The sequence below is a fragment of the Bidens hawaiensis genome, unplaced genomic scaffold (assembly GCF_021521415.1).
Source record: "Bidens hawaiensis isolate Kalapana, Puna unplaced genomic scaffold, B.hawaiensis_p1.1 tig00003141_1, whole genome shotgun sequence".
Classification (NCBI taxonomy): domain Eukaryota; kingdom Viridiplantae; phylum Streptophyta; class Magnoliopsida; order Asterales; family Asteraceae; genus Bidens; species Bidens hawaiensis.
The window spans coordinates 1,361,973-1,388,275 of NW_027491170.1; the positions used below are offsets into that span (position 1 = coordinate 1,361,973).

The 26,303-nt window shown below is 33.9% G+C and overlaps 2 protein-coding genes across 2 annotated transcripts; both read left to right on the forward strand.

The window, feature by feature from the left end:
* The first annotated feature begins 1,355 nt into the window (after positions 1-1,355).
* Positions 1,356-4,704, forward strand: LOC143622481 (trihelix transcription factor ENAP1-like). The gene is made up of 2 exons (XM_077093613.1): positions 1,356-2,880; positions 4,518-4,704. The coding sequence occupies exon 1, from the start codon at positions 1,866-1,868 to the stop codon at positions 2,874-2,876; it is 1,011 nt and encodes a 336-aa protein (XP_076949728.1). The 5' UTR covers positions 1,356-1,865; the 3' UTR covers positions 2,877-2,880; positions 4,518-4,704.
* A 6,955-nt stretch (positions 4,705-11,659) lies between these two features.
* On the forward strand, positions 11,660-18,216 carry LOC143622418 (chloroplast processing peptidase-like). Its single transcript, XM_077093575.1, has 5 exons — positions 11,660-12,178; positions 14,309-14,446; positions 17,245-17,331; positions 17,427-17,494; positions 17,939-18,216. Exons 1-5 carry the CDS (start codon positions 11,744-11,746, stop codon positions 18,105-18,107), a joined length of 897 nt encoding a protein of 298 aa, XP_076949690.1. The 5' UTR covers positions 11,660-11,743; the 3' UTR covers positions 18,108-18,216.
* The last annotated feature ends 8,087 nt before the right edge of the window (positions 18,217-26,303 follow it).

Sequence of the window (26,303 nt, forward strand, 5' to 3'; positions counted from 1 at the left end):
TTCGGGTTTAACTGTAAGCGAAATTAAACCACAAGGACGAAAATCAAAAATTAGAAACTATTGGACTAAAACCGCAAATTTGGAAAAACCACGGGGATGAAAACCGCATTTTACTAAAAAAAGGCAATGACGGGCTCTCGGAGAAATTGAGTTTTTTTTTTTTTTTTTGATAAAAGTTAAAATTTTGTTAAAGATCGAGTTGGACCGCCTAGGACTGATTCCGATTATTTTAACCTTGGAGAAGTGCCAAACTCTGAACTCAATTTCGTCAAACATTAAGGGCACGTTTGGAATTGAGTTTAAAAAATTGCTTATTGGTTTATTGCCTTTTCCAAAAAACCAAGATTTAAGTCTTTTAGAAAACTGTTTCTAACCATATCAAAAAGATAAACTAAGAAAGATCTTTTTTATTACCAAACATATTTACTTTTTAAAACCAAAAAAAATAAAAGAAAGAAAAAAAAAAGTGAAAACCAACATCACACAATCACACATGACATTACGTAGTTAGAAATTGAAACCCACCCACATCCGCACTTTAATCCCCAATTCGACTTCAAAACCCTAACTATTACAAATCTCTTAATAATAATATTCTTCACAATTTCTTCAATTCTGAAACCTTCACGCTAAATTAAAGCCGATCCATTAAAGGTAGGGGTTTTGCAATTGGGCATATTACCTTGTTTTGTATCTATTCACTCGTTGATTTCATATATTCTGATTATTATATGCTAATTTTATGTATTTATGCGAAATTAGGGTTTGTAATTGTGGATTAGCTGCTTTGAACTCGTTAATTTCATAATTCTGATTGTTATTTGCTAATTTTATGTATTTACGCCAAATTAGGGTTTGTAAATGTGAATTATTAGCTGCTTTTGAATCTATTCACTTGTTATTTGGTAATTGTACGTATTTACACGAAATTTGGGTTTGTACATTGTGTATTAGCTGCTTTTAAATTTATTCACTCGTTGTTTTGGTTAATTCCGGTAATTATTTTGTAATTTGATGTATTTACGTGAAATTAGGGTTTGTAATTGTGCATTATTAGCTGCTTTTGAATCTATATGCTCGTTGTTTTCATAAAAAATCCGATAATTATTTGGTAATTGTATGTATTTACACGAAATTTGGCTTTGTAAATTGTGTATTATCCGCTTTTAAGTTTATTCACTCGTTGCTTTGGTTAATTCCGGTAATTATTTTGTAATTTGACGTATTTACGTGAAGTTAGGGTTTGTAATTGTGCATTATTAGATCCTTTTGAATCTACTCGCTCGTTGTTTTCATAAAAATTCCGATAATTATTCGGTAATTTTATGTATTTACGCGAAATCAGGGTTTGTAATTGTGTATTATCTGCATTTGAATCTTTAGACTGGCTGTTTTGATGAGTTTCTATAATTATTTGGTAATTTTATGTATTTACATGAAATCAGGGTTTGTAATTGTGTATTAGCTCTTTTGAACTTGCTGATTTGATAAGTTCCGGTAATTGTTTGCTAGTTTTATGTATTTACGTGAAGTTAGGGTTTGTAATTTTTATAAGCTGCTTTTGAACTCGTTGATTTGATGAATTCAGATAATTATTTGCTAGTATCAGCTGATTTTCAACTCGTTGTTTTGATGAATTTCGATAACTATTTGCTAATGTTACGTATTTACGCGAAATCAGGGTTTGTAAATGTGTGTTAGCTGCTTTTGAATCTGTTTACTCGTTTTAATTTTAATAATTATTTGCTAATTTTACCTATTTATGTTGAATTAGGGTTTGTATTTGTGTATTAGTTTTTTTTGAATCTATTCACTTGTTATTTTGTTAAATTCTGATAATTGTTTGCATACAGAGGTACTACGTAATGGATTACAATCAATCGGTTCGATCTAGGCGTCCTGCTCGTAACAGCAATTATCATAACAATGCTACTTACAACGAGTACGAAAACGACGAATACGAGGAAGAAAACGAAGGATTGAATCCAAGATACGGGTATCAAGAGCCTGACGACGAAGACGAAGACGATGACAACGAGTATCAGCACGGATACTATCGGGTTCCCGGAGGTGGATTGGACACCGGGGAATCATCTAGACGCCATCAAAAGAAGCGTAGGCTAGATAATTTGGTGTCAAATTACGAATATGCCCCTCGCCCTGTTCCAGATAGATCGGTTGATGAGTGGAGTGAGAATGCAACTTTTGTGTTGTTAGAGGTTTGGGGAGATAGGTTTATGCAATTAGGGCGGAAAAGTTTACGTGGAGAAGATTGGGTTGAGGTTGCGGAAAAGGTTTCGGCGATGTGTAAGATGGATATTAACGAGACGCAGTGTAGGAACAGGTTAGAAGGTTTGAAGAAGAAGTATAAGAAAGAGAAGATGAAAATGGAGGATATGGGATTGGTTGGGAAAGAAGGGTATAATGGGAAATGGGGATTTTTTAAAAAGATGGATATGTTATTGTCACCGAAGAAGCAACACAATGGTTTACCGTGCGGTGTTGATTCGGGTGAATACGTGTTTATGAACACGAAGGTTTATTTGAACAATTCAAATGCTATGGATGAAATGAGGGACAGTCCTTGTGAATCTGAGGAGGATGATGACGACGACGATGATGATGAAGATGGAGGGAAAGATGAGGAAGGGTTTCGGTTGTTAGCTGAATCGGTTCAGAATTTTGGTGAGATTTATGAAAAGATTGAGGGGAGGAAGAGGCAACAGATGATGGAGTTGGAGAAGATGAGGATGGATTTTCAGAAAGAGATGGAGTTGCAGAAGAAGCAGATTCTTGAACGGGCTCAAGCTGAGATTGCAAAGATTCGTGAAGGTGATGATGAAGATGCTAATTCGGTTGAGAATCTTAGTGGATAATAAGGTAATTTTTTTTCTATTTTTTGTTATAAATTTTGTTGGATTCAGTGGTAGATTTATTAGTTGGTCTGTTTAGTTTACTAATCCGACTGCAAGTACTGCCTTTATTAATCAATATGGGGTGGTTTGGATGTGCATATTAAAAGTGATTTTTCCCTCCGACACAAAGTTGTTCACTTTCGTAGTTGGATGGTTATGGTATACCAATTACTCAGTTTTAGTTTTAGGCTTGTCTTTATCATTAAATGTTGGAAGTTTTTTAAGTTAATTGGTATCTTAAATTACATTAAAGGGTAAAATTGGATTCTGCCATTTAGACTCTGCATTAATTGTGCATGATTAAAAGTGTTTTTTTTTTGTTTGTGGAAAATAATTTTGGGACGGAGGGAGCATGCCATATTGAGATATCATAAATTTTTAATAAAGTAATAAGCTGTGATCAAACACGGTGTAGAAGATATGGCATTTGGATATGTTATTGCAGCTTGAAGTTTTAAAAATCACTTTTGATAGTATTGAGCATTAGACAAATTTTTTTTTTTTCTATAAAAAAGAAATAAGCAGTAGATATTGGTAAGGGTATACAAGTTGATAATAAACATAGCCTTTGATAATCAATTTTGCTGTAGTTAGTATATGAAGCATATAATCAGCTGTTGTAAAACATGATGCAGAAGATGGTATTTTGTTGCGTATAATAATCACTTTTCATAGTGTTGAGTGTTTTAACAAAATTTGATTTTTTAAAGAAGCAATAGATATATGAAGGTTTGTATATCCTTTGATAATAAGTTTTGTTGTAGCTGTTAGCTAGTATCAAATTGATTATTTGATCTCTAAGCTATTAAATAATAATAAAGTAAAGGTAGTTTAACCAAACACAGAATTATTCAGACTCAAGACCGCGAATAATCAAATTATTAGCATCCACACACATCTAAACACCCCTTATATGTGATCATAGAGGCAATAAGTTCTCGCAGAAAATAATTATATCGTCTGTTGACTGTTGCTCTTTAATTGACTGTAATTCTGTATTATTATCAAATATTCAGTTTCATTTTGCATCTGTTGTACTCAGAGACCTTCTCCCGGAATATTTGTGAATAAGTTACATTTATAATTGCTTATGGAATTTAAGTCGGGTTATGTAACTTATGTTGTGTCTTTAATGGATCAACAAGTTAATCTAAAAGATTTAACTACAAAGGATACATGTCAAATGACTCAAATCGGTAGAAATTTGAAAATCACTCGTGTGTTTAAATCTGTAAAACCTCCAAAATAACTAACATGAAGAGTATTATTGTAATAGTCTAATAGACAACAGTGTAGTTTTTTTAATCATATTTAACAGATTAGTAATTTATAACATTAAAATATTTGGATAAAGTGTTATTTTTTACATTTTTACCCTGTTCAGTTTTCACTTACAGATGGGTTGGTTTATGTTTTATCTGAAACGGGTCAAATAAAAAATTAGCTATTTGACCCACCTGTTTCACGATCCGTAGTGGAGGGTGGTGGTTTAGCTGTAATTGCATTCATGGTTTATATTCCAAGAAATTCGAGCATTTGTATCTGTTTTGACAATTTCGTTACAATTAGAACAATTTTTTTAAATTTTATTTGTTTTTGCAGATGCTGAAGGATTGATGATCAAAGCGGAAGTTGCGGTACCTGATAGCATTTGAAGTCTTTTAGCATATGTTCTTGTTTGTATTTTGACTTGATGCTTTTATGTAGTAATCTAATGTTTAATAAAGATATCTACATTTTTAACAAGCTTGTAATTTGTTTGTTATTTTATTTTGATAACATTGTTATGCAGCCTTGTATACTCCAGAATATGTTTTGCATGCTGAGCTTGAGCTTTGCAAATGTTAATAACATTAGTGTTATTATTATAAAAATATGAAAAATAAAACTTTGATTGCTACACTTGAATCATGTGATGTATTCATCCAGCCTAAGCAAAAGTGAACAATACCATATTATAATCACAAGTTCCCACTTTAGAACTTTTGATACTAGTATAGTACATTAGTACTCTTGAATCATGTGCTATACTTTAAATGTGAGAGAACTCTATGGAGTTAAAATTTGCTCACACATTATTATTCTTAATTTATAGTAAGGAAAAGTATTTACCATTTTAGTTTTATAAAATTACTATTTACGAAACAAGGGTCGGTGGGAAAAAAAATTGACCATTTTGATGTTTTTTATTTATTTTTATTCACCTTTTACTTTTAAATCAAGCTTTTTCTATTAGTTAATCTATTATCTATTTCTATTTCGCATTTCTTACATTTTTATATGGGAAATCCACTTACTTATTTTTTATACTTTTTATCAATCAACCTTTTCTTATTTTTTATAACTCGTTCTAAATCTTTTCTTTTAATTTTTTTTCTTAATTAATACTTTTTATTCAAATATATATATTTTTTTGTCTTTTTGTTTAATTATATTCATTTTACGAGTCAACATATTATTTAATTTTCATTTGGATCGGTTAATCCATTATCTAATTTTATATCATATTTCTTATATATTTTTATATCCAAGCAATCCAAAATGTTTTATTTTATATTTTTTTAACAGTCAAATATATATATTTTTGCTAACTCGTTCTAAATCTATTCTTGTAATTAAAAAAGAAAACATGTAATTTTTTTTACTCGCTTAAATGTTCATGCTGAAATATACCAACAAAAATTGGTAAAACTCAGACATTGGTAAAACACAGGCGTTGCAATGATTATTCGTCGAGAATTCGATCAGTATCGGCTATGTTCGTTATGGTACCGGAACTAAACCTAAAATTAAATAAGTAAATTTGCCATATTTAATATAAAATCGCTAAAGACTGGGCGTTGGTAACAACCAGTAGTCGCGGCGACTATTCAACGCGAATTTGGTCAGTATCAGTCAGGTTTGTTATTGTATCGGATCTAAACCAAAAATATATATTCTTTAAATGTGCATATTTAAAACAAAATAAAATAAAAATTTTAATCGGTAAACCCGGCCATTGGTAAAACGAGGACATTGTGGCAGTTATTTAACACGAACTTGATCGATATCGATTAGGTTTGTTACGGCATAAAACTAAACCCAAAAAATAAAATTCATAAAATAAATATATTTAAACATAAAGACAAAAAATATATTTGAAAAAAAAATCAAATAGGAAAAGAAATAAAAAAAAGATTTAGAACGAGTTACTAAAAAAATAGGAAAAAGGTTGATTGACAAAAAAAAAATATAGAAAAAAAGTTAGATTTATCAGATTATAAAATGATAAGAAATATGATAAAAAATTAAAAAAATTAAAAAATAGAAAGATTATATTTAGAAGTATAAGGTGGAATATTAAGTGGAAAACACCAAAACGGTAAATACTATTTTCCACCAACACTAGTTTGATAAATAATTTTTATAGAACACCAAAGTGGTAAATACGTTTTCCATCAACACTATTTTGGAAAAAAAAACTCAGATTTTTTTCTAATGGGCCCCCATTTTTTCAGTGTTCCAAAATTTTAACAACCAAATATCAGAATTTTTAGTCACTCGTCGTTCGGGTCATGACAAGGAACATGATAAAATACAATATCACAATAAAAATTTATGATCATTACTCATTAATAAAAATATGACCTCATCTGAAATAACATTACAAGGGTTTTTAAGTCCTTAGACTACATGTTTTAAGTCCTTAGACTATAAGTTTTACAAGCATCTTTTTGCATGATTGAATCTATAAACTCCATATAACAGACGTTCTCTTTGTATGAATCTTTAATAAGAAAAATAAAACTATTCTTTTATTTTTGTGTATTCTTTTAAATCTAACTTTGATATTTAAAATAGAGCTGTAACAACTAACAACTATTATGTCAAAGTCATGGATAAAAAGGTTGCCACAAGACAATAAACTAAAAAAAAAAGAATAAAGAAAGAAATATGAGTTTGATTTTGAATTTTGAATTAATGAAGGCTGGTGAGGTGAATTGTACATTTTTGCCACAACTGTTTTTAGTAACAACATAACCCCAATTTCACCTTTTTGGTTGTTAGCAGATGAAAATTTATTATATTCTTAACAATTCAACTATTAAATCTAAAATTACTAGAAAATTCGAACTTATTAATCCCATTATTTTTAATTGGTCGATTATAATCTCACATTAAAAAAATGTTCTCGCTTTCAAATTAGACACATATTCTGAATTTTGATCCGTAGAAAACATTACTATAGAGGAGAGGAAGGGTAGATGACGACCTAAATTGACTTGGGATGAGAGGATTAGGCATGATTTGATAGACTTAAACCTCTTCGAGGACATGGTTGAGGATAAGAATTCTTGGAGAAGTAAAATTAAAGTTAAGATTTTTAGGTAAAATGGAATACTTTAGGGCTTCTATTTACCTTATTTTGGTCACACACCATAATAGTATTTTCTTTAAATATATATTATTATTATTATTATTATTATTACTGTTGAACTTTGATTTCCTTTGTATTGCTTTATACATATGTACTTTAGAGCTGATGGTCTTTCTGGAAGCCACCTCTTTTATCCCTGTGGCTAGAGGTACGGTGTGCCTACATCTCACCCTCCCCAGACCCTACTTATAGCTTTGCTGTTGGTAGGACTTCACTGTGTAAGATTGATTGATTGATATTCTGAATTTTGAAAACCTTAATAAACTCAAGTCAGGCACTGATCTTGCAATTTTAAAACTGTAGTTATGTCAATATCATGGTTACAAAAGTTGTTAGACGGACCATAGACGGCCTATTGGGGAGTATGGACATACTCGGAGAATACTCGAACATGGTAAACATAAAAAATTAACTTTTGGATATTACATATGTGCCAAGTACCATAACTTTACTAACATTTATAACAAAATAGATGAATATCAATAAATTATTCTAAAAATTACTAATCATTAGTTATTAAAATGATATACGTTCTTCAATATTATACAAGTAAGAATTACGTTTTATTTTTTTTTAGTCAAAGTTGGTCCAAGTTAACCAACTAGAGGCTGAGATTGACCACTTTTAATCGATCTAAGTAACTAGGCAGAGTTAAAAAGAGTCGCCTTGACGCCATACCTTGTAGCTATTACTTGAGTAGCACTCAGCCTTGTAGAACATCTTTTTCAACATTGGTCAAGATGAAGAGTAGAGGTTTGAGAATAAAAACATAAGATCGAATTAGAGAGAAATTTTACAAGCACAATAGCAAGAATCAATGTCTTTTAAGCTAGACATCCAAACCCACGTCTTGGCCAAGAAAACATGCAACAATATATATAAAAAACATTTATAAAGATGATACATTAGTTTATGATAATCTGTATACCATAATATACGATGCCTATATATTCTATGTATTTTGACAACTTGATCATTGACTAAATGAACTTATTATTGTGATTTTAATCTGTTAAGTAATTGAGAATGTATCACTGTTCAATAAAAAAACTAGTATTAAACAGAGACATATATTTAAACAAATATTTAATTTGTGGGTACGGTGGCCTTGAATGCAAGTATTAAGAGATTCACGTAGATGCAATATGGGTAGCATACTTCGTTTGGTTGAGATATATATATATATATATATATATATATATATATATATATATATATATATATATTAAATGTTAAAGAATATAAAGAAATGAGAAGGGTCACTTTCAGTTGAGAAGCTGTGACAAATTAAATTTTGTCTCATGAAAAACTTACATATAAGCCAAAGTTATAGCCATCATTCTCAAAAAAACAACCAACCAAATACTTGGTAACATGATGAGTAGTGGAGTTGTTAAGAGTGGCATTTTAGTGGGATTCTTGTTTGTGTTATTTGTTGGGAGTTGTATTGGGGGGAGAAAATTGGTGGCGGAGGAGGTAACCGGTGGCAATGGGGTTGAAGTGAAGAAACCGGAATGGTTTCTTGATGATCAACCAGGATGGAGTTTTGGGGGTGGTGGCAATTGGGGTGGTGATGGTGGTAGTTCTTTTAGTTTTGGTGTTGGGAATGGGAATGGGCTGGGTTTTACGATCGGGGGAGAGGATAAGAAAGTGGTGAAACCTGATTGTGTTGGAAAAGAAAAGGGTGGTAAAGGTAAGAAGCATGGTAAGAAAGAAAAAAACCACCATGGTCATTTTGGTGGTGGTGGTGGGATTGGTAAGGGAATTGGTGGAGGAATTGGAAAAGGAGGCGGTGGCGTTGGTGGAGTAGGAGGGGGAATAGGTAAAAGAGGTGGCGGTGGAGTAGGATGGGGAATTGGTAAAGGAGGTGGCGGTGGAGTAGGTGGGGGAATTGGTAAAGGAGGTGGTGGTGGAGCTGGAGGAGGTACTGGTGGAGGAATAGGAAGTGGTGGTGGAGCTGGAGGTGGAATCGGAGGTGGTGGGGGAGGAATTGGAGGAGGTGGTGGAGCCGGAAGTGGAATTGGAGGTGGTGGTGGAGCTGGTGAGGGATTTGGAGGCGGTGGTGGAGCTGGTGGGGGATTTGGAGGCGGTGGTGGAGCTGGTGGGGGATTTGGAGGCGGTGGTGGAGCCGGTGGAGGTTTTGGAGGTGGTGGTGGATCTGGTGGAGGAATTGGAGGAGGTTTTGGAAGCGGTGGTGGGATAGGTGGAGGTGGTGGAGGGTTTGGTGGTGGGGGAGGTGGAGGCTTTGGCGGAAGCAGTGGTGGAGGGTTTGGTGGTGGATTTGGAGGAGGAAAAGGTGGTGGTGGTGGTGGAGTTGGTGGAGGCGGAGGTGGTGGTGTCGGAAAAGGAATAGGAGGAGGGTTTGGTGGTGGTGGTGGCGTTGGAGGAGGTGGTGGTGGTGTCGGAGGTGATAAAATTGGTGTCTAAATGATGATAAATTGACAAATCATCAATCTCTATATTTCTTCAACTACGTTTTTAATAACTTCCATTTAATTCAATGTATGATATGTTATTTTTTTCTTCACATGTAATTTGTATGTACTAATATTGCTCTCAATGAAACTACCAATAATATTTGATTGTTTTTCTTAAAATTAAATTAGAAGTCATCTTGGTTTTGGGATTAACTTGAATTCAAGTTTAAACACTTATTTTGAGTCAAATGAATATGGACACTATTTAGGATTTTGCGTTTAGACACTTAAAACCATTAATGTTAAGATCAAATTATTAAGAAAAGAGTTACTAAGAATGGATATCTAAGAACGTACATGATGGTTTAATAATGTAAAATCGACATTAACTCGTGTTATTTTTGTTTTACATGACATTACATTGCATATTTACATCATGCATCACTATTCATAGGCCATACCGAATCCATGCAACCACACCCACCACCCTAAAGGCTAAAACTCAACAAAGTTGTGGGTGATTGCTAATGAAATTATCACATAAACACAAAGGGGCTTGTGAGCAAAAGAAAAGGTCTATTGTAACTTTAAAAATATTTGGATTTATTTTCACACTTGTACACTATATATCCATTACAAAAGCAACATAGGCCCAATTTTAAATTGGAAACTGAATTTTATTAATCCCAATTTTTAGTGGTTCTCGTTAAAAAAAACTTAATCATAACTCGATTTAGTTTTTTCTTAATTTTTTAGGGCTTTTGATCAAAACAAGAATATGAATCGATTGGTGTTAAACCTATATATTTTGCTTTTGTATTTAATAGAAAATATGTGAACTTGTTGTATTTGAGTGTTGGTGAATTTATTATTTTGTTTAGTTTTGGTGTCGTAATCCAATACCGTCCAAATTTATGTCTGTTAGCCACAAAAACACGTTTGTCATGTTTTTTTTAATATGTTAACTTCTTGTACTTAGACATTGACGAATTTAAATTGGTTTAGTTCTGGTGTTGTAACCAGATACCGACCAACTTCTGTCGACTCATAGCCTCCCCAACTCATCGCTCGAGTTTACCAACACACTACAAGTCATTTCTAAATTATTTTTTATCATAATCTATACAAGCGTCAGTAATATTCCATAAATTACTTTTTTTAAATTATTGTCTTTACTGTTACAAACATAACCGATACTTCCTACTTTCTTCTGTGTTCCCGAGTATCATTTAACAAGGGTAGGGAAAGGAAAATGAAGGAAAATATCATGTTTAAGAGATTTGTAAGAAATGGAGGTGAGGAGAAATGAGAGAAAATGCTAGAAAATTTGAGCATATTATCATCATTCTAAATTGGAGATATTACATATTAGGAGAGAAAATATATGTGTTTAATTATAATATCTATCAATTCCTAAATTACCCTTATATTTGTATTCATGTAATAGTTTACTTAAAGGGTATAATATAAAAATTGTATCTTTCTTTTCTTTTCCTTATAAGTCGGGAACAACTAAAATGTTTAATTTCTTTTTTTCCCTTTCCTTTTCATTAAATTCAAGAACACGAAATAAAATAACACATTTTCCATCCACTAGCTTTTTTTCATGTCATGATTCCCCTTCCCCTCGTTAAATGAGACTCGAGAACACATACGGTCAGCTTATACCCACACACAAAATGTTACGAACAAATTGGTAATCAAAGATTAAAGCAAGAGAAGAGAAGAAGAAAAAGAAGTGAGATAACTCTCAAAATCTCAAAATCATTCGCTACCATTTCTCATTTACGCTCTGCGTATGTATATGAACATATTATAATTTCCACCCTAAACTATTAGACGTTTACAGTTTAGTCCTTTTACTATTTACTACCTAACACAAAAACTTAATTAACAAGTCAAAGTGAAGTCTCCCAATAACATCATCATCATCATCATCATCATCATCATCATCCAATCCAACTGTAATTAACAACCCAACTCAACCATCAATAATGATATCTTCTTCACACTTCTCTCAATTATACTCCTTTCACAACCCAAAACCCACCTTCAATTTCACCAACTCATCACCAACTCTACCCATCAAAACCCACAAATTTCCAAGCTTTCATAACAACCCACCAAACCCTAAAACTCAATTCCGCAAATTAACTTGCCGTAATGTTAAAGACTCTTCTGCTAAGAATATTATTAAAGTAAGTTTAGATTCTGGAGATTCTGGTGGTGGTGGAGATGGTAATGATGATGAAAAGAAAGGTGGGTTGTTGCCAGATTGGGTGGACTTTAGTTCCGATGATGCGAAAACGGTGTTCTTGGCGCTTGCGGTTTCGCTTGCGTTTCGGTCGTTTATTGCCGAACCCAGGTTTATTCCGTCGTTGTCGATGTATCCTACATTTGATGTGGGAGATAGACTGGTGGCTGAAAAGGTAGAAATTTTGTTTTTTTAGTTGTGTGTTAAGGGTGCGCGCTGTTTGGTTTGGGTCGGTTTTGAGTATTTAGGATTTCGGTTTTTTCAGTTTTGTTATTTGAGCTTGAAAATATAGTTCATGTTTTGGTTTTTAGTTTTGTGTTAAGGGTGCGCACGGTTTGGTTTGGGTAAAACCTAACCAAAAACCGAAACTTATAAAATTTTTGAAAACAGTTTCGGGTTTATAGGTTTAGGATTTAGGATTTCGGTACTTTCAGTTTTGTTATTTGAGCTTAAATGAATTTGGGTTTAAATCATTTTGTCAGTGAATCACTAATTGAATATTGTATACTTGGGCTAATTTATTTGAGTTACATATTTATTAAATTCTTATAAATTATATAAAATATAAAATAAGAATTTATAAATTTGGTTCGTTTGGTTCAGTTTGTTTTCGGTTTTTTATAACATGCAAAACCAAAACCGAACCGTGAATTTGGTTTCTACAAAAACATAAATCCAGACCATCGGTTTTTGTTCCGGTTCGGCTTTTTTGGTTTCATGCATACCCTGATTTAGTGTAATTTGATCTTGGGTTTAGAGCGTTTATTGGGGAACCGAGGTTTATTCCTTTGTTGTCTATGTATTCTACATATGATGTAGGAGATAGACTTGTGTCTGAAAAGGTAGAAATGTTGTTTGGTTTATGTTTTGGTTTTTAGTTTTGTGTTAAGGGTGTGCACGGTTTAGTTTGTGTTAGTTTTGGGCTAAAACCAAACCAAAAATTGAAACTTTGGTTTTTGAAAACAATTCGGTTTCGGGTTTATAGGTTTTGGTTTTATATGTATATTGTGTAGGGGTGTGCATTGTTTTGTTTTTGAATCTTTGAAAGCAGTTCGGTTTCTGATTTTTAGGTTTTGGTTTTTAGGATTTTGGGTTTTCGGTTGAGTTTGAAAATTTTGGGCCAGAAAGAATTTTTTGGACCATAATAATGTCTTAAATCGTTTTGTTAGTTAATAACTAATTGATAATTATACATTTGGGCTAACATATTTATTGAATTCTTATAAATGATATAAAATAAAAAATAAAAGCTTATAAATTTGGTCGGTTCGGTTCAGTATTAGTACACACAAGACCAAAACCGAACCGTGAATTTAGTTTTTACAAAAACATAAATGTAGACCGTTTGTTTTTGTTCTGGTTCGTTTTTTTTGGTTTTGGATCGTTTTTTTGGTTTCATGCATACTCCTGATTTTGTGTAATTTGATCTTGGGTTTAAAGCGTTTTTTGCTGAACCTAGATTTATTCCGTCGTTGTCTATGTATCCTACATTTGATGTGGGAGATAGACTGGTGGCTGAAAAGTTAGAAACTTTGTTAATTTTGTGTAATTTGATCATGGCTTTTCTTTATTTTATTTTATTTTTTTTTATTTTCGGTAAGGTTTGAGCACTTAATTGAGGCAAATAATTATTGTTAATTTGTCACTAAATTAAAAAGTTTGTGGCTTTGAGCTCGCTTGAAGCTTCCTCGGTTTGTAAACGAGTGGAGTCCGAGCCAAGGGTGGCATGTATGTTTATATATGTGTGTGTGTGTTGAACTATTAGATGGTAACTTGAAATGTATTTCTAAAATTTCCTTTTAAAAGCCTAGCCGAGCCCTAGCTTAGCCTGGCTCGACTCGTGACCAACCTTAATCCTGCTTGATATTCAAAGTTCTTTGGCGTTTGGATTTGAAAGTGATTTTAGGATTATTATATATATAGCATACCACTCCCTTATTATACTGCCCATATAAGGCTATATGCCTATACGGGCCTATAACTTTTGACACAACTTAACTGTCAGATCAGTCAGATTTAATAAAGTTATACGGTTGTTAATTTGCTATACAGAAAATCAACATGAGGCGTCGTTCTGTGGCATACCCTTTTATACGAGGGAAAGTTTTGTGTATCAAGATGTTGTACATGTAGCCATTTAGGTTGTAATATTTATATATCAATCCATGTTATCAACTTTAACAGTATTGGTGTAGTTTCTATTATAAGATATACATATTTTAGTATTCAACTATTTCTTTACATGATTAATCCTTTTATCTGATTCTTCGTTGGCAATATCTTGATTTATGGACACTGTTTTCAGGTTAGTTACTATTTTAGAAAGCCATGCCCAAACGATATTGTGATCTTTAAAAGCCCTCCGGTCCTCCAAGACGTAGGATACACTGATGATGATGTTTTTATCAAACGAGTTGTTGCAAAGGGAGGAGATTTAGTGGAGGTTAGTTTCTTGTTTAATTCTCACAATCACAATTGTTTGATGCAAATATTATTGGTTATGCAACATGCGATATCCTATGCTTGTATTTCAACCTATTTTAAGTTGAAGTACATGTTTCCACATAAAAAGACGTGAATTACCGAGTTTCTTGGGCGGGCCAAACAGGTTGGGTAACAGGTCAAAATGGATAATTTTTGTGCATGTGACTTGGCAAGTCGCCCCCTGCTCAAGACCCATAGTTTTCAATAGTGCTCGTAGAAGCTGTTATGCGAATAGCGTAGCGTATATGTGAGCTCCCACTAAATGGGTTGTAGCGATCTAAAAGCACAAAAATGGCGGTTATTATTTTTTTTTTTATAAATTTGAGTGTTGTAGGGTGTTTAATAAGAAAACTGGTTGAACTTGGGAATTAGGTTATTAGATCGGCATGTAGGAATGTAGTGTGCTTCCAAAATCGGGTTCAGTTCTTCCAAAATCCGAATTCAGGTCTTTAGTTCACTTCTTCCAAAATTGAGTTTGCAGACTGGCATCTTTCTCGGGCATCGTTTATGAGGAGCCCATAATTAGTAAGGCATCTTTTTAATCAAATCATAATACCATGCTATTGACAACTATGCCAACACCTACCACCCCTACAAATTCCTAAACAGTTAATGCAGATTTCATGAATCAAATCGCTGCTTCTTTTGGTTGAAGTGAGCATGCCCATATATCCCATGCTGCTCTGGATGAAAGGGCCCCGGAGAAAGGTTAATCGCAACCATGCAAACAAATAAGAGAATAGTGTCATAAAAACTTCTTCTGAGTAACAATTGCCTAAGACTTGCTGCTAAACCGATAAGCCAACATGTAAAACTTTTTGTCAGTTTTAAAGGATATGCCTATATCACGGAGGCCTTCATTGGAAGGTATTTTTCTAGATTCAGGTTCCTCTCTCTTAGATCCTCCTCTAAGCAAAACAACCAAACCAAGTCTATCCAGTCACCAAGCATTCGGAACCATGATGCTTTATATGCTTGTCCTTACATTTCATAATGAAGCACAACTAACACGAACCACATCTATTGCCAAAGTGGTAACTGAGATGTAAGTGGTAGCATCTAACCCAGGTTTCCACTGAGGTTGATCATAAGAAGATGGATGTCATGTCATCAATCTCCTTATGATCAACCTTGGTAGAACCCGGGATTAGATTCCACGCCTTGCAAATCAGTCAACACTTTGGCAACATATGTTGTTGGTGTTAGTTTTGCTCCATTTTGAGATGTAAGGACAACCATATAAGCATCCTGATTCTTAACGCTTGCTGATTGAGGCTTGGTTTGGGGGTTTTGCTCTCAGAAGTTCCGGGGGACGGTCTAGAATCTAGAGAAGTACCTTCCAAAGAAAGCAACTTCATGACTTAGGCATTTTCTTAAAGTTTGATAAGATAGTTTTGTGAACTTGCCCGCTGGTTTAGCAACAAGGCATGGGCCAGTTGTGTGTAAAAAAGGGGTTCTATTTAACACTCTTTCTTGGTTTGTGTGGTTGGGATTAAGCTTGTTCTGGGGCCTTTCTTCTTGAGCAGAATGGGTAATATGGACTTACTTTCAGTTTGGGATTTTGTAAGCGCAATGGGTGTTGGTTCTTGAGCAGGGACGACATGCTAAGTCACCGTGTTGAACATATGGTCCCACCATTGTAGATAATGGTGAGATGCCATACCTTGAGAACCACTTGTGGTATTGTACAGGTTGGTGAAGACCTTGTGAGTATGGGATTTTGATAAGTAGGGGGTGCAAATGAGCCGAGCCGCTCGAGATTGGCTCGTGAAAAAGCTCGATCGAGCTGAGCTTGACTGAGCCTGAGCCTAAAAGTAAGCTCCTTTAATGAACCAGCCCAAGCCCGAGTTTCACTTATCGAGCTCGAACCAGCTTGCGCGCCTAAACGACTGTCATTTATATATTTTTTTAATATATATATATTCAATAATTATTAATTAATATATATAATGTTATGAAAAAATAACTAAATACATAAATTTATAATCGCAAAAAAAGATATAATAATTATAAATATGCAGAAAATAATTAAGAAATAGTAAACGAGCCGACTCGAGCTTGAAAATCTTCTCACGAGCCAAACTCGAGCTTTGTAAATAGAGCTCGAAACGAGCCGAGCTCGAGCTTTGTGTAAGTTAAACGAGCTGAGCTCGAGCTCGTGCTCGGCTCAGCTTGGCTCGTTTGCATTTCTAAAGTTAGTGCCCAAACTCAAATGAGATCAAGTGCATAATGAGTCTTAGATACATGATAAACTTATCGTCTTCTGATTCATTAGCATTTGGAAGAGGTCTTCCAAGATACAAATTGAAAATTCAAGTTTTGCATCTCTTGTTAGGCCATGAATTGCATAAGCAACTCTAGATGGAAATAGATCCTATTCAGATGCCTGACATAAAAAGCGAAGGATCATTTGTCAACACAAATTTTAGTCTCAGCAAATTCCGCTTTAGTTTCTGTTAGTTTCTGTAGTAGATCCTCATCTGTGTTTTAAGATTAGATTGAGTATGTTTTAAAGCAGAGTTTCCCTTTTTTCAAACTTTCAGATTTATCTTTATTAACCTTTTCATTTCTTTTAAATCATATTTCATCTCATTAAGCTCAATCTGGTCAAGTAGTTTAAGATTATGCGTTCTGTAACTAAATTACATGATAACTCTTGGTATCAACAAGTTGCTCTGTTTTGTTAAGGGGCATTTTAGACATTTAATTAATAAACAAAGTCTTTAATGAAACTATTTGAAAACTTTTTCTCCGCAGGTACACAACGGGAAGCTAATAGTAAACGGAGTAGTCAGAAACGAAGACTTCACTTATGAAGCACCTAAATATGAAATGACTCCAATTGTATGTTCAATCTTTTAAATCTGTACATTTTTTTATCCATGAAACCCTAATCTTGAAACCGTTGACTAAAAGTCGGGCATATATGTTTATTGCAGCGTGTACCAGAGAATTATGTATTTGTGATGGGAGATAATCGTAATAACAGCTATGATTCACATGTTTGGTAAGTTTTCTCAGTTTTATGCACAATTCTTTTTTACCAATTCGTCGGTTTGACATAAAAGTTTAAATCTTTTCAGCGAGAACTAAAGTTAGGTATTTCGTTTTAGTTTGAATGGGTCGATTTTGGTGTTTTTTTTTATATCAAACGGGTCAAATTAAAAGATTTAAATATTTTGGTGCATTTTATCTCAGATGGGTCAAATTAAAAGTTTTAAGATTTTGTTGTATTTTATCTCACACGGGTCAAATAAAAGATTTAAAGATTAGCTTTAAGGAGAACATATCAAACGTGTTGAAAGTCGTAATAATTATGTATTCAGTCGTACAAATTCTTGAATCGATTTTATTCAAAGATATAAATTATTTAATCTTCTTGATTTTATTTCTGTTTTCAGTTAATGAAAGTCGAAACCGAGATTAATGTCTTTTTTAAATCTAATCACAGGGGACCCCTACCGTTAAAAAACATAATCGGGAGATCGGTGTTGAGATATTGGCCACCAACGAGGATCGGCAGCACAATTTTGCCAGCTGGTTGTGCAGTCGACAAACCGGAAAATACCACCAGTAGTTTAGAAACTCAACAAGATTCCACCACATTGGCATCTCAATAGGTGTTTAGGGATTGAAGGCATACACAACATTTATTTGACTTATTATGGTCAATATGTAAACTATATGTTTATACAGTCTTCTTATACAGTTCATTTTGAGGAATGCAAGGGACACAAGGTCTATGTTGATGAGAGTTGGCAAACTGTTCGGGTTGAGTCGCATGGGTTTGGGTGGCAGGTGATAACTGGTTCGGGTATTAAAAATGTATAGGCGATGTTTATCGATTAGTTATGTTGAGTGATGGAATAGCATTGCCTTCTGGTCAGAACAATAAAAATTTAAATTTTCTTAGGGGATGCAGAAATGGTAACTAGAAAAAAAGCCAAATAACTATTGTTGAAATAATAGAAAAATAGGAAACAAAATACTAAAACCAATTGAGAAAATGATAGTCTAGACTCCAGAGCATTCACATAATACCCTCCCACTTTATCACCATTCATCTATAAAATGTAATTTAAAATAGGAAAATTGGTTTTAAATAATCCAAACTATGTCTAATTGGTAAATACCAGTTCCAACTTTACACTTGCCTGATAGCAGTACCAACTATTTGTGTATTTGTTTTTAACGGGTCACGACTAACGGATGTTAACTCCGTTAGTCTTTGTCTGACGTGGTCATCCCAGTTGGCAAAAACTTGATTACGTGGAACGTTACATGGCGGCTGATTGTGTCCATCCCACCACTAAACCCATCATCTTCAACCTAATACTCTTTACAACCCACAGCCACCACAACACCACCAGTCCACCACCCCTGCAACCATCGCCGGAACCCCGATCACCACCATGCTCATCCACAGCAACCACTACTGGAACCCACAACCCCCATCATTATCACCGGCGGTGGAGATCCAAAAAGATTTTGTAAGTCGACCACTGTACCTACAACTTCCGGCCATCTTCTCCGACCACCACCTGTAACTGGCCATCATCCGGCCATATTCTCCGACCCCCAACTTTTCGGAGTTCTGCTCTAATCTTGCAGGAGTTCACAAAACCCAGATCTGCTCTAAACCCAGATCCGATTGCTTGTATTTAGGGTTTGAGACAATGGTCCTTTAGTGAGCAGGGTAACGGCGGAGGTGGCCCGTGTTAGTAGAGTGGCGGGGGTCGGTGGATTCAAATCATGTTGAATGAAGTTGAAGGGAGATGTGTGGGTTTGAAGATATGGATTTTGGTTATCTGGGTATGTTGAATGAAGTTGAAAGGTGTGTGGGTTTGAAAATATGGGTTTTGGCTTGAAGATCTGGGTTTATGGTTTTGGTTTGAAGATATGAGATTATAATTGCCATGTAAGCTACCACATAAGACATAATTTGACAATAAAGCGTGCCACGCAATCAAGTTTTTGCCAACTAGACATGCCACGTCAGACAAAGACTAACGGAGTTAACATCCGTTAGTCGCGGCCCGTTAAAAACAAATACACAAATAGTTGGTACTGCCAGCATGCAAGTGTAAAGTTAGGACTGATATTTACCAATAGAGCATAGTTTGGATTATTTAAAACCAATTTTCCTTTAAAATATAAAGAAAACATACTTTTTCATTTATTTAGAGCATTCATATCATATCCAATATAGTATAGGAGAGAGGTTTTTATTATATGAGCAGTGATTTAGGGTGTTTTGAGTGAAGAAGAAAAAATGTAATGATTTTTCTGTGTATTGAAAAATTACTATTCCATCATATAAATTCTTTTAATAATTCCAACTATCACCTTTGGGTCGCTGCTAGTTCCAGTTAATGAAATGGTTGGTGATAGTCATACTTTTTAACATGTTTGCTTCCAAGGATCCATGACTAACAGAAGTGTAACCCCGCTAGTCTCCGGCTGCCGGGAAAACCCTTTTTTTTTAGCTGGAAAACTCCATTTTCGCCGGAAAACTCAACCTGAAAATGGTAAATTGCTTATGATGATTATACATGAATAATAACGTGTTTTATCGCTTTATGGTTAGTAGATCAAACATCGAAGTGGAAGGGTTCGATGTGACGTACCTCGGCCGCTTACTCTACCATTTCAGTTGATATAGATCGTGGTTATCATTCCCCTACATCTGTGGCTTTGATTGGGAGAGTGGGGCGTATATTAGTTGCTTTCTTACTTTACGATTGGATAAATTACATTGTAACATGTGAATTGACAAGCATTTTTGTATTATCTATATATCAAATTTATGAAATCTCACCAACATACGTGGTGACAAAAACATTCTTTTTAGCGTGCTACATGTTGTTTGATGAAGTTATAAGGAACTAAGATAACTAGATTGGGCCTTTAGGATTATTTAAATAAACTGATATCGTTATATTTCGATGTATCGTTATTTGATTCAAATAAATATGTACTTGTGATTATTTGAAATGGGGTAAATATACATATATTTGTCACTTTAATAGTGTCTACGAGCAATGAACAATTTAAGTACCATCCGATATACTGCCCATGGTCGGGGTGTTACAACCCTAACATTCACATATATTAGAAGGGGCTGCCACCTTAACGTTCACAGACTTTAGAAGGTCTGTCACCCTAACATTCACATATATTAGAAGAGTTTGTCACCGTAATGCAATCATACATTCATCTATATATAAAAATATATAAATATATAATATATATAACATTCACATACAATATACCTTGCTAGTTAAGGCAAGTATATTAACTTCTTGCTTATGAATGTGCGCACAACCCCAAAACGTTTAAAAGGAAAGGGCTAGAAACTCACATGGATCTTGAAGTGAAGTGTTCTGAGTTAATAGTAATTCTTTTCTTGCTGAGCACGACTATCTGTTTAACATACACACGCGTTAATTAACCACATAACTAACTAACTAACTTCTCTAACGGGGTTACTTTAATTAACAAGATTAGCTACATTATCTTAACCAAGTTAACGAGGTTAACTAAATTAACTTAGGTAACAGACCATGCTAATTAAAGCTATCTAACTTTTATAACTTGTTAACAAGGGTTAATTATATTAACTTATTAGACTTAATGGAGTTAAACGAAGTTAACTTTATTTTTATGGTTATATTTTCTTCTTGCCTTCAATTCAACCTAATGTAATATGTTTTAACTATTCATATATTTATTTACAAGGTATAAATGATATACTTTTATAATATTTTATTTTTACTTTAGTTTTTAGTATTTTAGTATTCAGCACAATTATCAATGTTTTTATGTATCTATTTAATACTAGATTACTACCATTAGCACTATTATAACATATTAATTCTTTTATTTTTTTATTTATTTATTTATTTATTTTATTTTTGTATTTAGGGGGTCTAGTGCTACACTTTTGTTTGTCTTTAATACGGCTACATATATATACTTTTAGATATGGGAGTCTATTTGGTAGCAATCTCTCTATTCTTTGGATAGAGGTACGGTTTGCCTACATCTCACCTTCCCTAGACCCTGTTAATAGCTTGCCACTGGTGAGAACTTTACTAGGTATGATTGTTGTTGTTGTAAACCTAATTACCAAAATCATTTAAGCCAATTTTTATAAATTTTTCTTACTCAACTCAAATTATAACCAATAAGCCTATTTGAAAATTTAATTGTTTGAGCCCGATAAAAAAAACTCTTTTTACTAAAGGCCCAATTATTTCTCCTCTTCGGCCCAAAAAATTTTAACGATTCTTAAAGACAGCCCTACATATATAACTTTTACACTTGCTTTGATTGGTCAGGTTGTAGATATACATGTACAAAATTTCTACCGTGCACATTGCTCCGCAATGTTAGTTATATTAAAAAATATTTCTGAATACTTGGATATAAACTTTATTGAAAACGGAGTTGTACTCAAATATAATATTTTTTTGGTATTACAAACGACTTTCGCACATGCTTTGATAAGTTAAATGTAGATATAAATGTATAAAATTCCTGACAATTGTGAACTAGAGAAGAAACGTTTAGCTCTCTTGAATCATTTGGTTAAGATCCAAAGACAATTCTGTCTCTTTCTATCCCCTAGATCATGATCATCCCATATATTTGTCCGTTTGTCTACTCTATGATGATCACACTGATTAGATCAGACAATGTAACATCCGACTTGTGAAAATAATAAATAAAGGAAATTTTTTTACCTAATTAAGTGTTATTATTTAATTATGTTAAATAATAGTAAGTTGGGTGGTGGGCCTGGAGATAAAAGATGGATTAGGGAAGGGTTATGGGCCTAGGGTCCATGAGTTTACACTATATAACCCTTATACCTCCCTAAAACCCTAATTCCTTCATTCCATCATCCTTGACTCCACACACACAAACACTCCTCCTTAGTTCCGGATCCATATCCAAGCTTAGATCAAGGAGGGTTTGAACATCAATATGGCGTAAAATACTCAAACAGATGTGCAGTCTGAACGGACTATCCAAACTCTTGAGGATATGATGCGTGCTTGTGTGTTAGACTTTGGAGGAAGTTGGGATGACCATCTTCATCTAGTAGAATTTTCTTACAACAATAGCTAACATTCGAGTATTGGTATGCCTCCGTTTGAGATGTTATATGATAGACGTTGTAGAACTCTTGTATGCTGGGGAGAGATTGGTGAGAAAGAGCTTGGAAGTCTAGAAGTTATGAAAGAAACCTCTTCAAGGTTTGGTCAGATTAAGGCAAGAATGAAAGTTGCCCAAGACAGTCAAAAGTCATACGCTGATATGCGGCGACGACCGATTGAATTTAACGTTGGTGACATCGTGATGTTTAAGGTATAGCTTTGGAAGGGAATTATTCGTTTCAGAAATATAGGGAAGTTGAGTCCTAGGAACATTGGACCGTTTAAGACCACAGATCGTGTGGGTGAAGTGGCTTATAAGCTTGATTTACCTGCTGATTTGGAAGGAATTAACTATACTTTTCATGTTTCTCACTTGGAAAAATGTCTAGCTGATGAGCAACCAGTGGAAATAGTTTAAATGAAAGAAAAGCATCTTCATCTCAAGGTTATTCCCTTATTTAAGGTGATACGAAAGCACCGTAAGGGATTAGATGCCACTTGGGAAGTCGATGATGAAATGCGCAACTTTTACCTGAATTTGTTTAAGTGATAGTTAGATTTCGGGGACGAAACATCTTTTAAGGAGGGTAGACTTGTAACATCCGACTTTTGAAAACAATAAATAAGGGAAATTTTATTACTTAATTAAGTATTATTATTTAATTATGTTAAATAATAATAATTTGGGTGATGGGCTTGGAGATAAAAGATGGATTAGGGAAGGGTTATTGGCCTAGGGTCCATGGGTTTACACTATATAAATCCTTAAACCTCTCTAAAACATTAATTCCCTCATTCCATCATCCTTGTGTAACATCCTAAATGTTATAATGTTAAATTATAATATTAAATGAAGATTTCGTTAAGTTGTCGTGTGTTAAATAAATATTTTAATATTAAATAAAGAAAGTTACGTTTAGTGATTTCGCGTTAATAATTAATTAATATTCAGTAAAGAAATGATCATGAACTTAGATTAATTAAGGTGGGTTAAAGGGTAATGGACTTTAGGTCCATGGGCTTCAAAATGTATAAATACCCACTTAAACCATTCTAAAACCCTAACTCATCATTCCATCCTTTCCATAATCTCTACACCCACTCAAGAACACACACACACCTCCATTACCATATATAAACGGCCGAGAGAAGAAAGGGAAAACGAGATCAAACGAACGTTGAATGTTAGTAGATCTTCCTTATACAAGATAAATACAATATTTAAAGATCATAACCAAGCCAAACAAGACCAAACGAACTCATAAAGGTATGTTCTTGATCTTAAAGTTTATGTTTTGATAAACGTTTGGCCTTGAAACTATAATAGATCGGCTGTAAACGAACATTAAAGTTGAAAACTTGATGATGAAATGGAACTTAACGAACTCGTAACTATATACAGCTCGGTTAAAGAAACCTAGATCTATTTTAACCATTTTAAACTTAAAAATCCAAACTTTATGATTTCCCGAGTCAAGCCTTACCCGGAAAACGACCACAAGAGAACTTGCGGGATAGGATAATATCATATTAAAGAATTGTTATTAAAATAATAATAATAATAATAAGAAGAAGAAGAAGAAGAAGAAGAAGAAGAAGAAACGGGCAGTGGGTTGAGATCCAAAACCCACCAGCCCCAACCCAATCTCGATTTCATTCTGGAAACAAATTACGAATGTAATTTGCATACAAACATTTAGAATACACGCATACACTGTTCGCATACAGCCCCACCAAAACCCAACTCGCATACAAATACTTGGTATAAATATATATACACATAAACATACAAAATACATATACAGTTCGCATACCAGAAGTCACATACACCGAAAATCGATTACATTAAAGATCGAATACAATTTAACTCGCAAACAATAACCCGATTACCCCTAAATTCGCATACAATTAGACTCGATCACATTGACAACAATTACATAGGAATTCACTTAAACAGAAATCGCATACACTCGGCATTCGAATACAACTAAGACTCAATTACATAGTACTCCCTCCGTCCCATTATAAGTGTCCTAGTTTGATTTTTCTAGTCTTTCTTGTTTAAATTTGACCGACAATATTTTTGTTTGTGTTATATAATACTTGATGTAAAATATATGAATGGATTGGGTTTTAAACGTATTTTACATTGATATAATTTTCACCAAGTATTATATGACACGAACAAAAATATTTACGGTCAAAGTTGCTAAAGAAAGACTTGAAAATTCAAACTAGGACACTTATAATGGGGGACGGAGGGAGTAATAATCGATTCGATTACATTGTAATCGAGCCCCATATGAACTCGATTACATGCCAAACTCGCTTACACTACAGATGGTCGCTTACATGTATAAAATCTCAGATTCGCTCACAACAGGAATCGATTACACTAAGAATCGCATGCAATACGAACCGATTACATTAGGATCACCTATGCACTCCTTCCGTAACTCGATTACAAACGATGAGTATGCAATTGAATGACCTGCTTACAACTTAAACTCGATTACAATAGTAAACTCGAACACAAAGATACAATCGACTACAATCTGAGTTCGATTATCATCATCATCGAATACTGTGTAATCGATTTAGGGGGGGGGGACGCTTCACTTGGATCGGCTGTTAGGAGAAGAAAAAAAAAAGAAAAGAAAAAAAAAGAAAAGAACGAAGAAGAAGAGGATAAACAGATAAGAGGGGTTGGGCTTTCAACACGGGCCCAAATACCAACCCACCGGGTCAGAATTTCAAGCAAGGGCCCAGTTGCGAGCTCTTGGGCCATATTAGCCAAACTTGTTTTGGGCTTAACCCATATTTTAATAAACCAAAGACCGGACCTGCTTATCTCGATTAGCAAAGCCCAACTACAAACCCAAATCCTAATACACCCCCTACACTCGATCACTTATAGTTCGATCACATTACGAAGTGATTTGATTAAATTGTAATTGATCTCGTTGAGAACCCGATAGTACATATAAGAATAAAGAGATGCTTAAGTATACACCTAAGATCACACTTGGGGATCCACAAGTATGAGATACATACGTCTAAATGCGAGCATACTTATAAACACATGACGGTTTACGAGGAGGGATGTGAACTCGATAAAGAATAGAATATTTAAATAATCGAGTCTTATGATGATAATAATAAAATATTTTTGGAAAGAGAAAAGAATAATAAAATAATTATAAAACCTTACTTTAGGGTTTGTAGGAAAAATAATAAGTACATGAAATCTAAACAATGTAACATTTCGGGTTTTCGAACCTCTCGTTTATGTAATCTTTACCCGAACCCGGTTCGGGTTCGGGTATTTAATCAATAAAGTTTCGTAGTTGTTTAATTCTTTTTATTTATATAATTGATTATAATTATAAGTTGTACAAAAACAAAACATTAACCAACTTTAATTCAGTCTTGCACCCACCACCATAAGCTAGGGACCTGGTGCAATTTTTCTAACCTCCTTTCTTCCTTCCTTGCGATCAGCCGCCATACCCCCCCCACCTTTCTTGAACCAAAATTCACGGATTTATTGATGAAATTGATACTACCATATTATTTCTTACCTAAATTCGATCCTACCGACACCCTAAACATGGAAAACCCTAACTAATTGACAGCTAACAACACCATAACGAA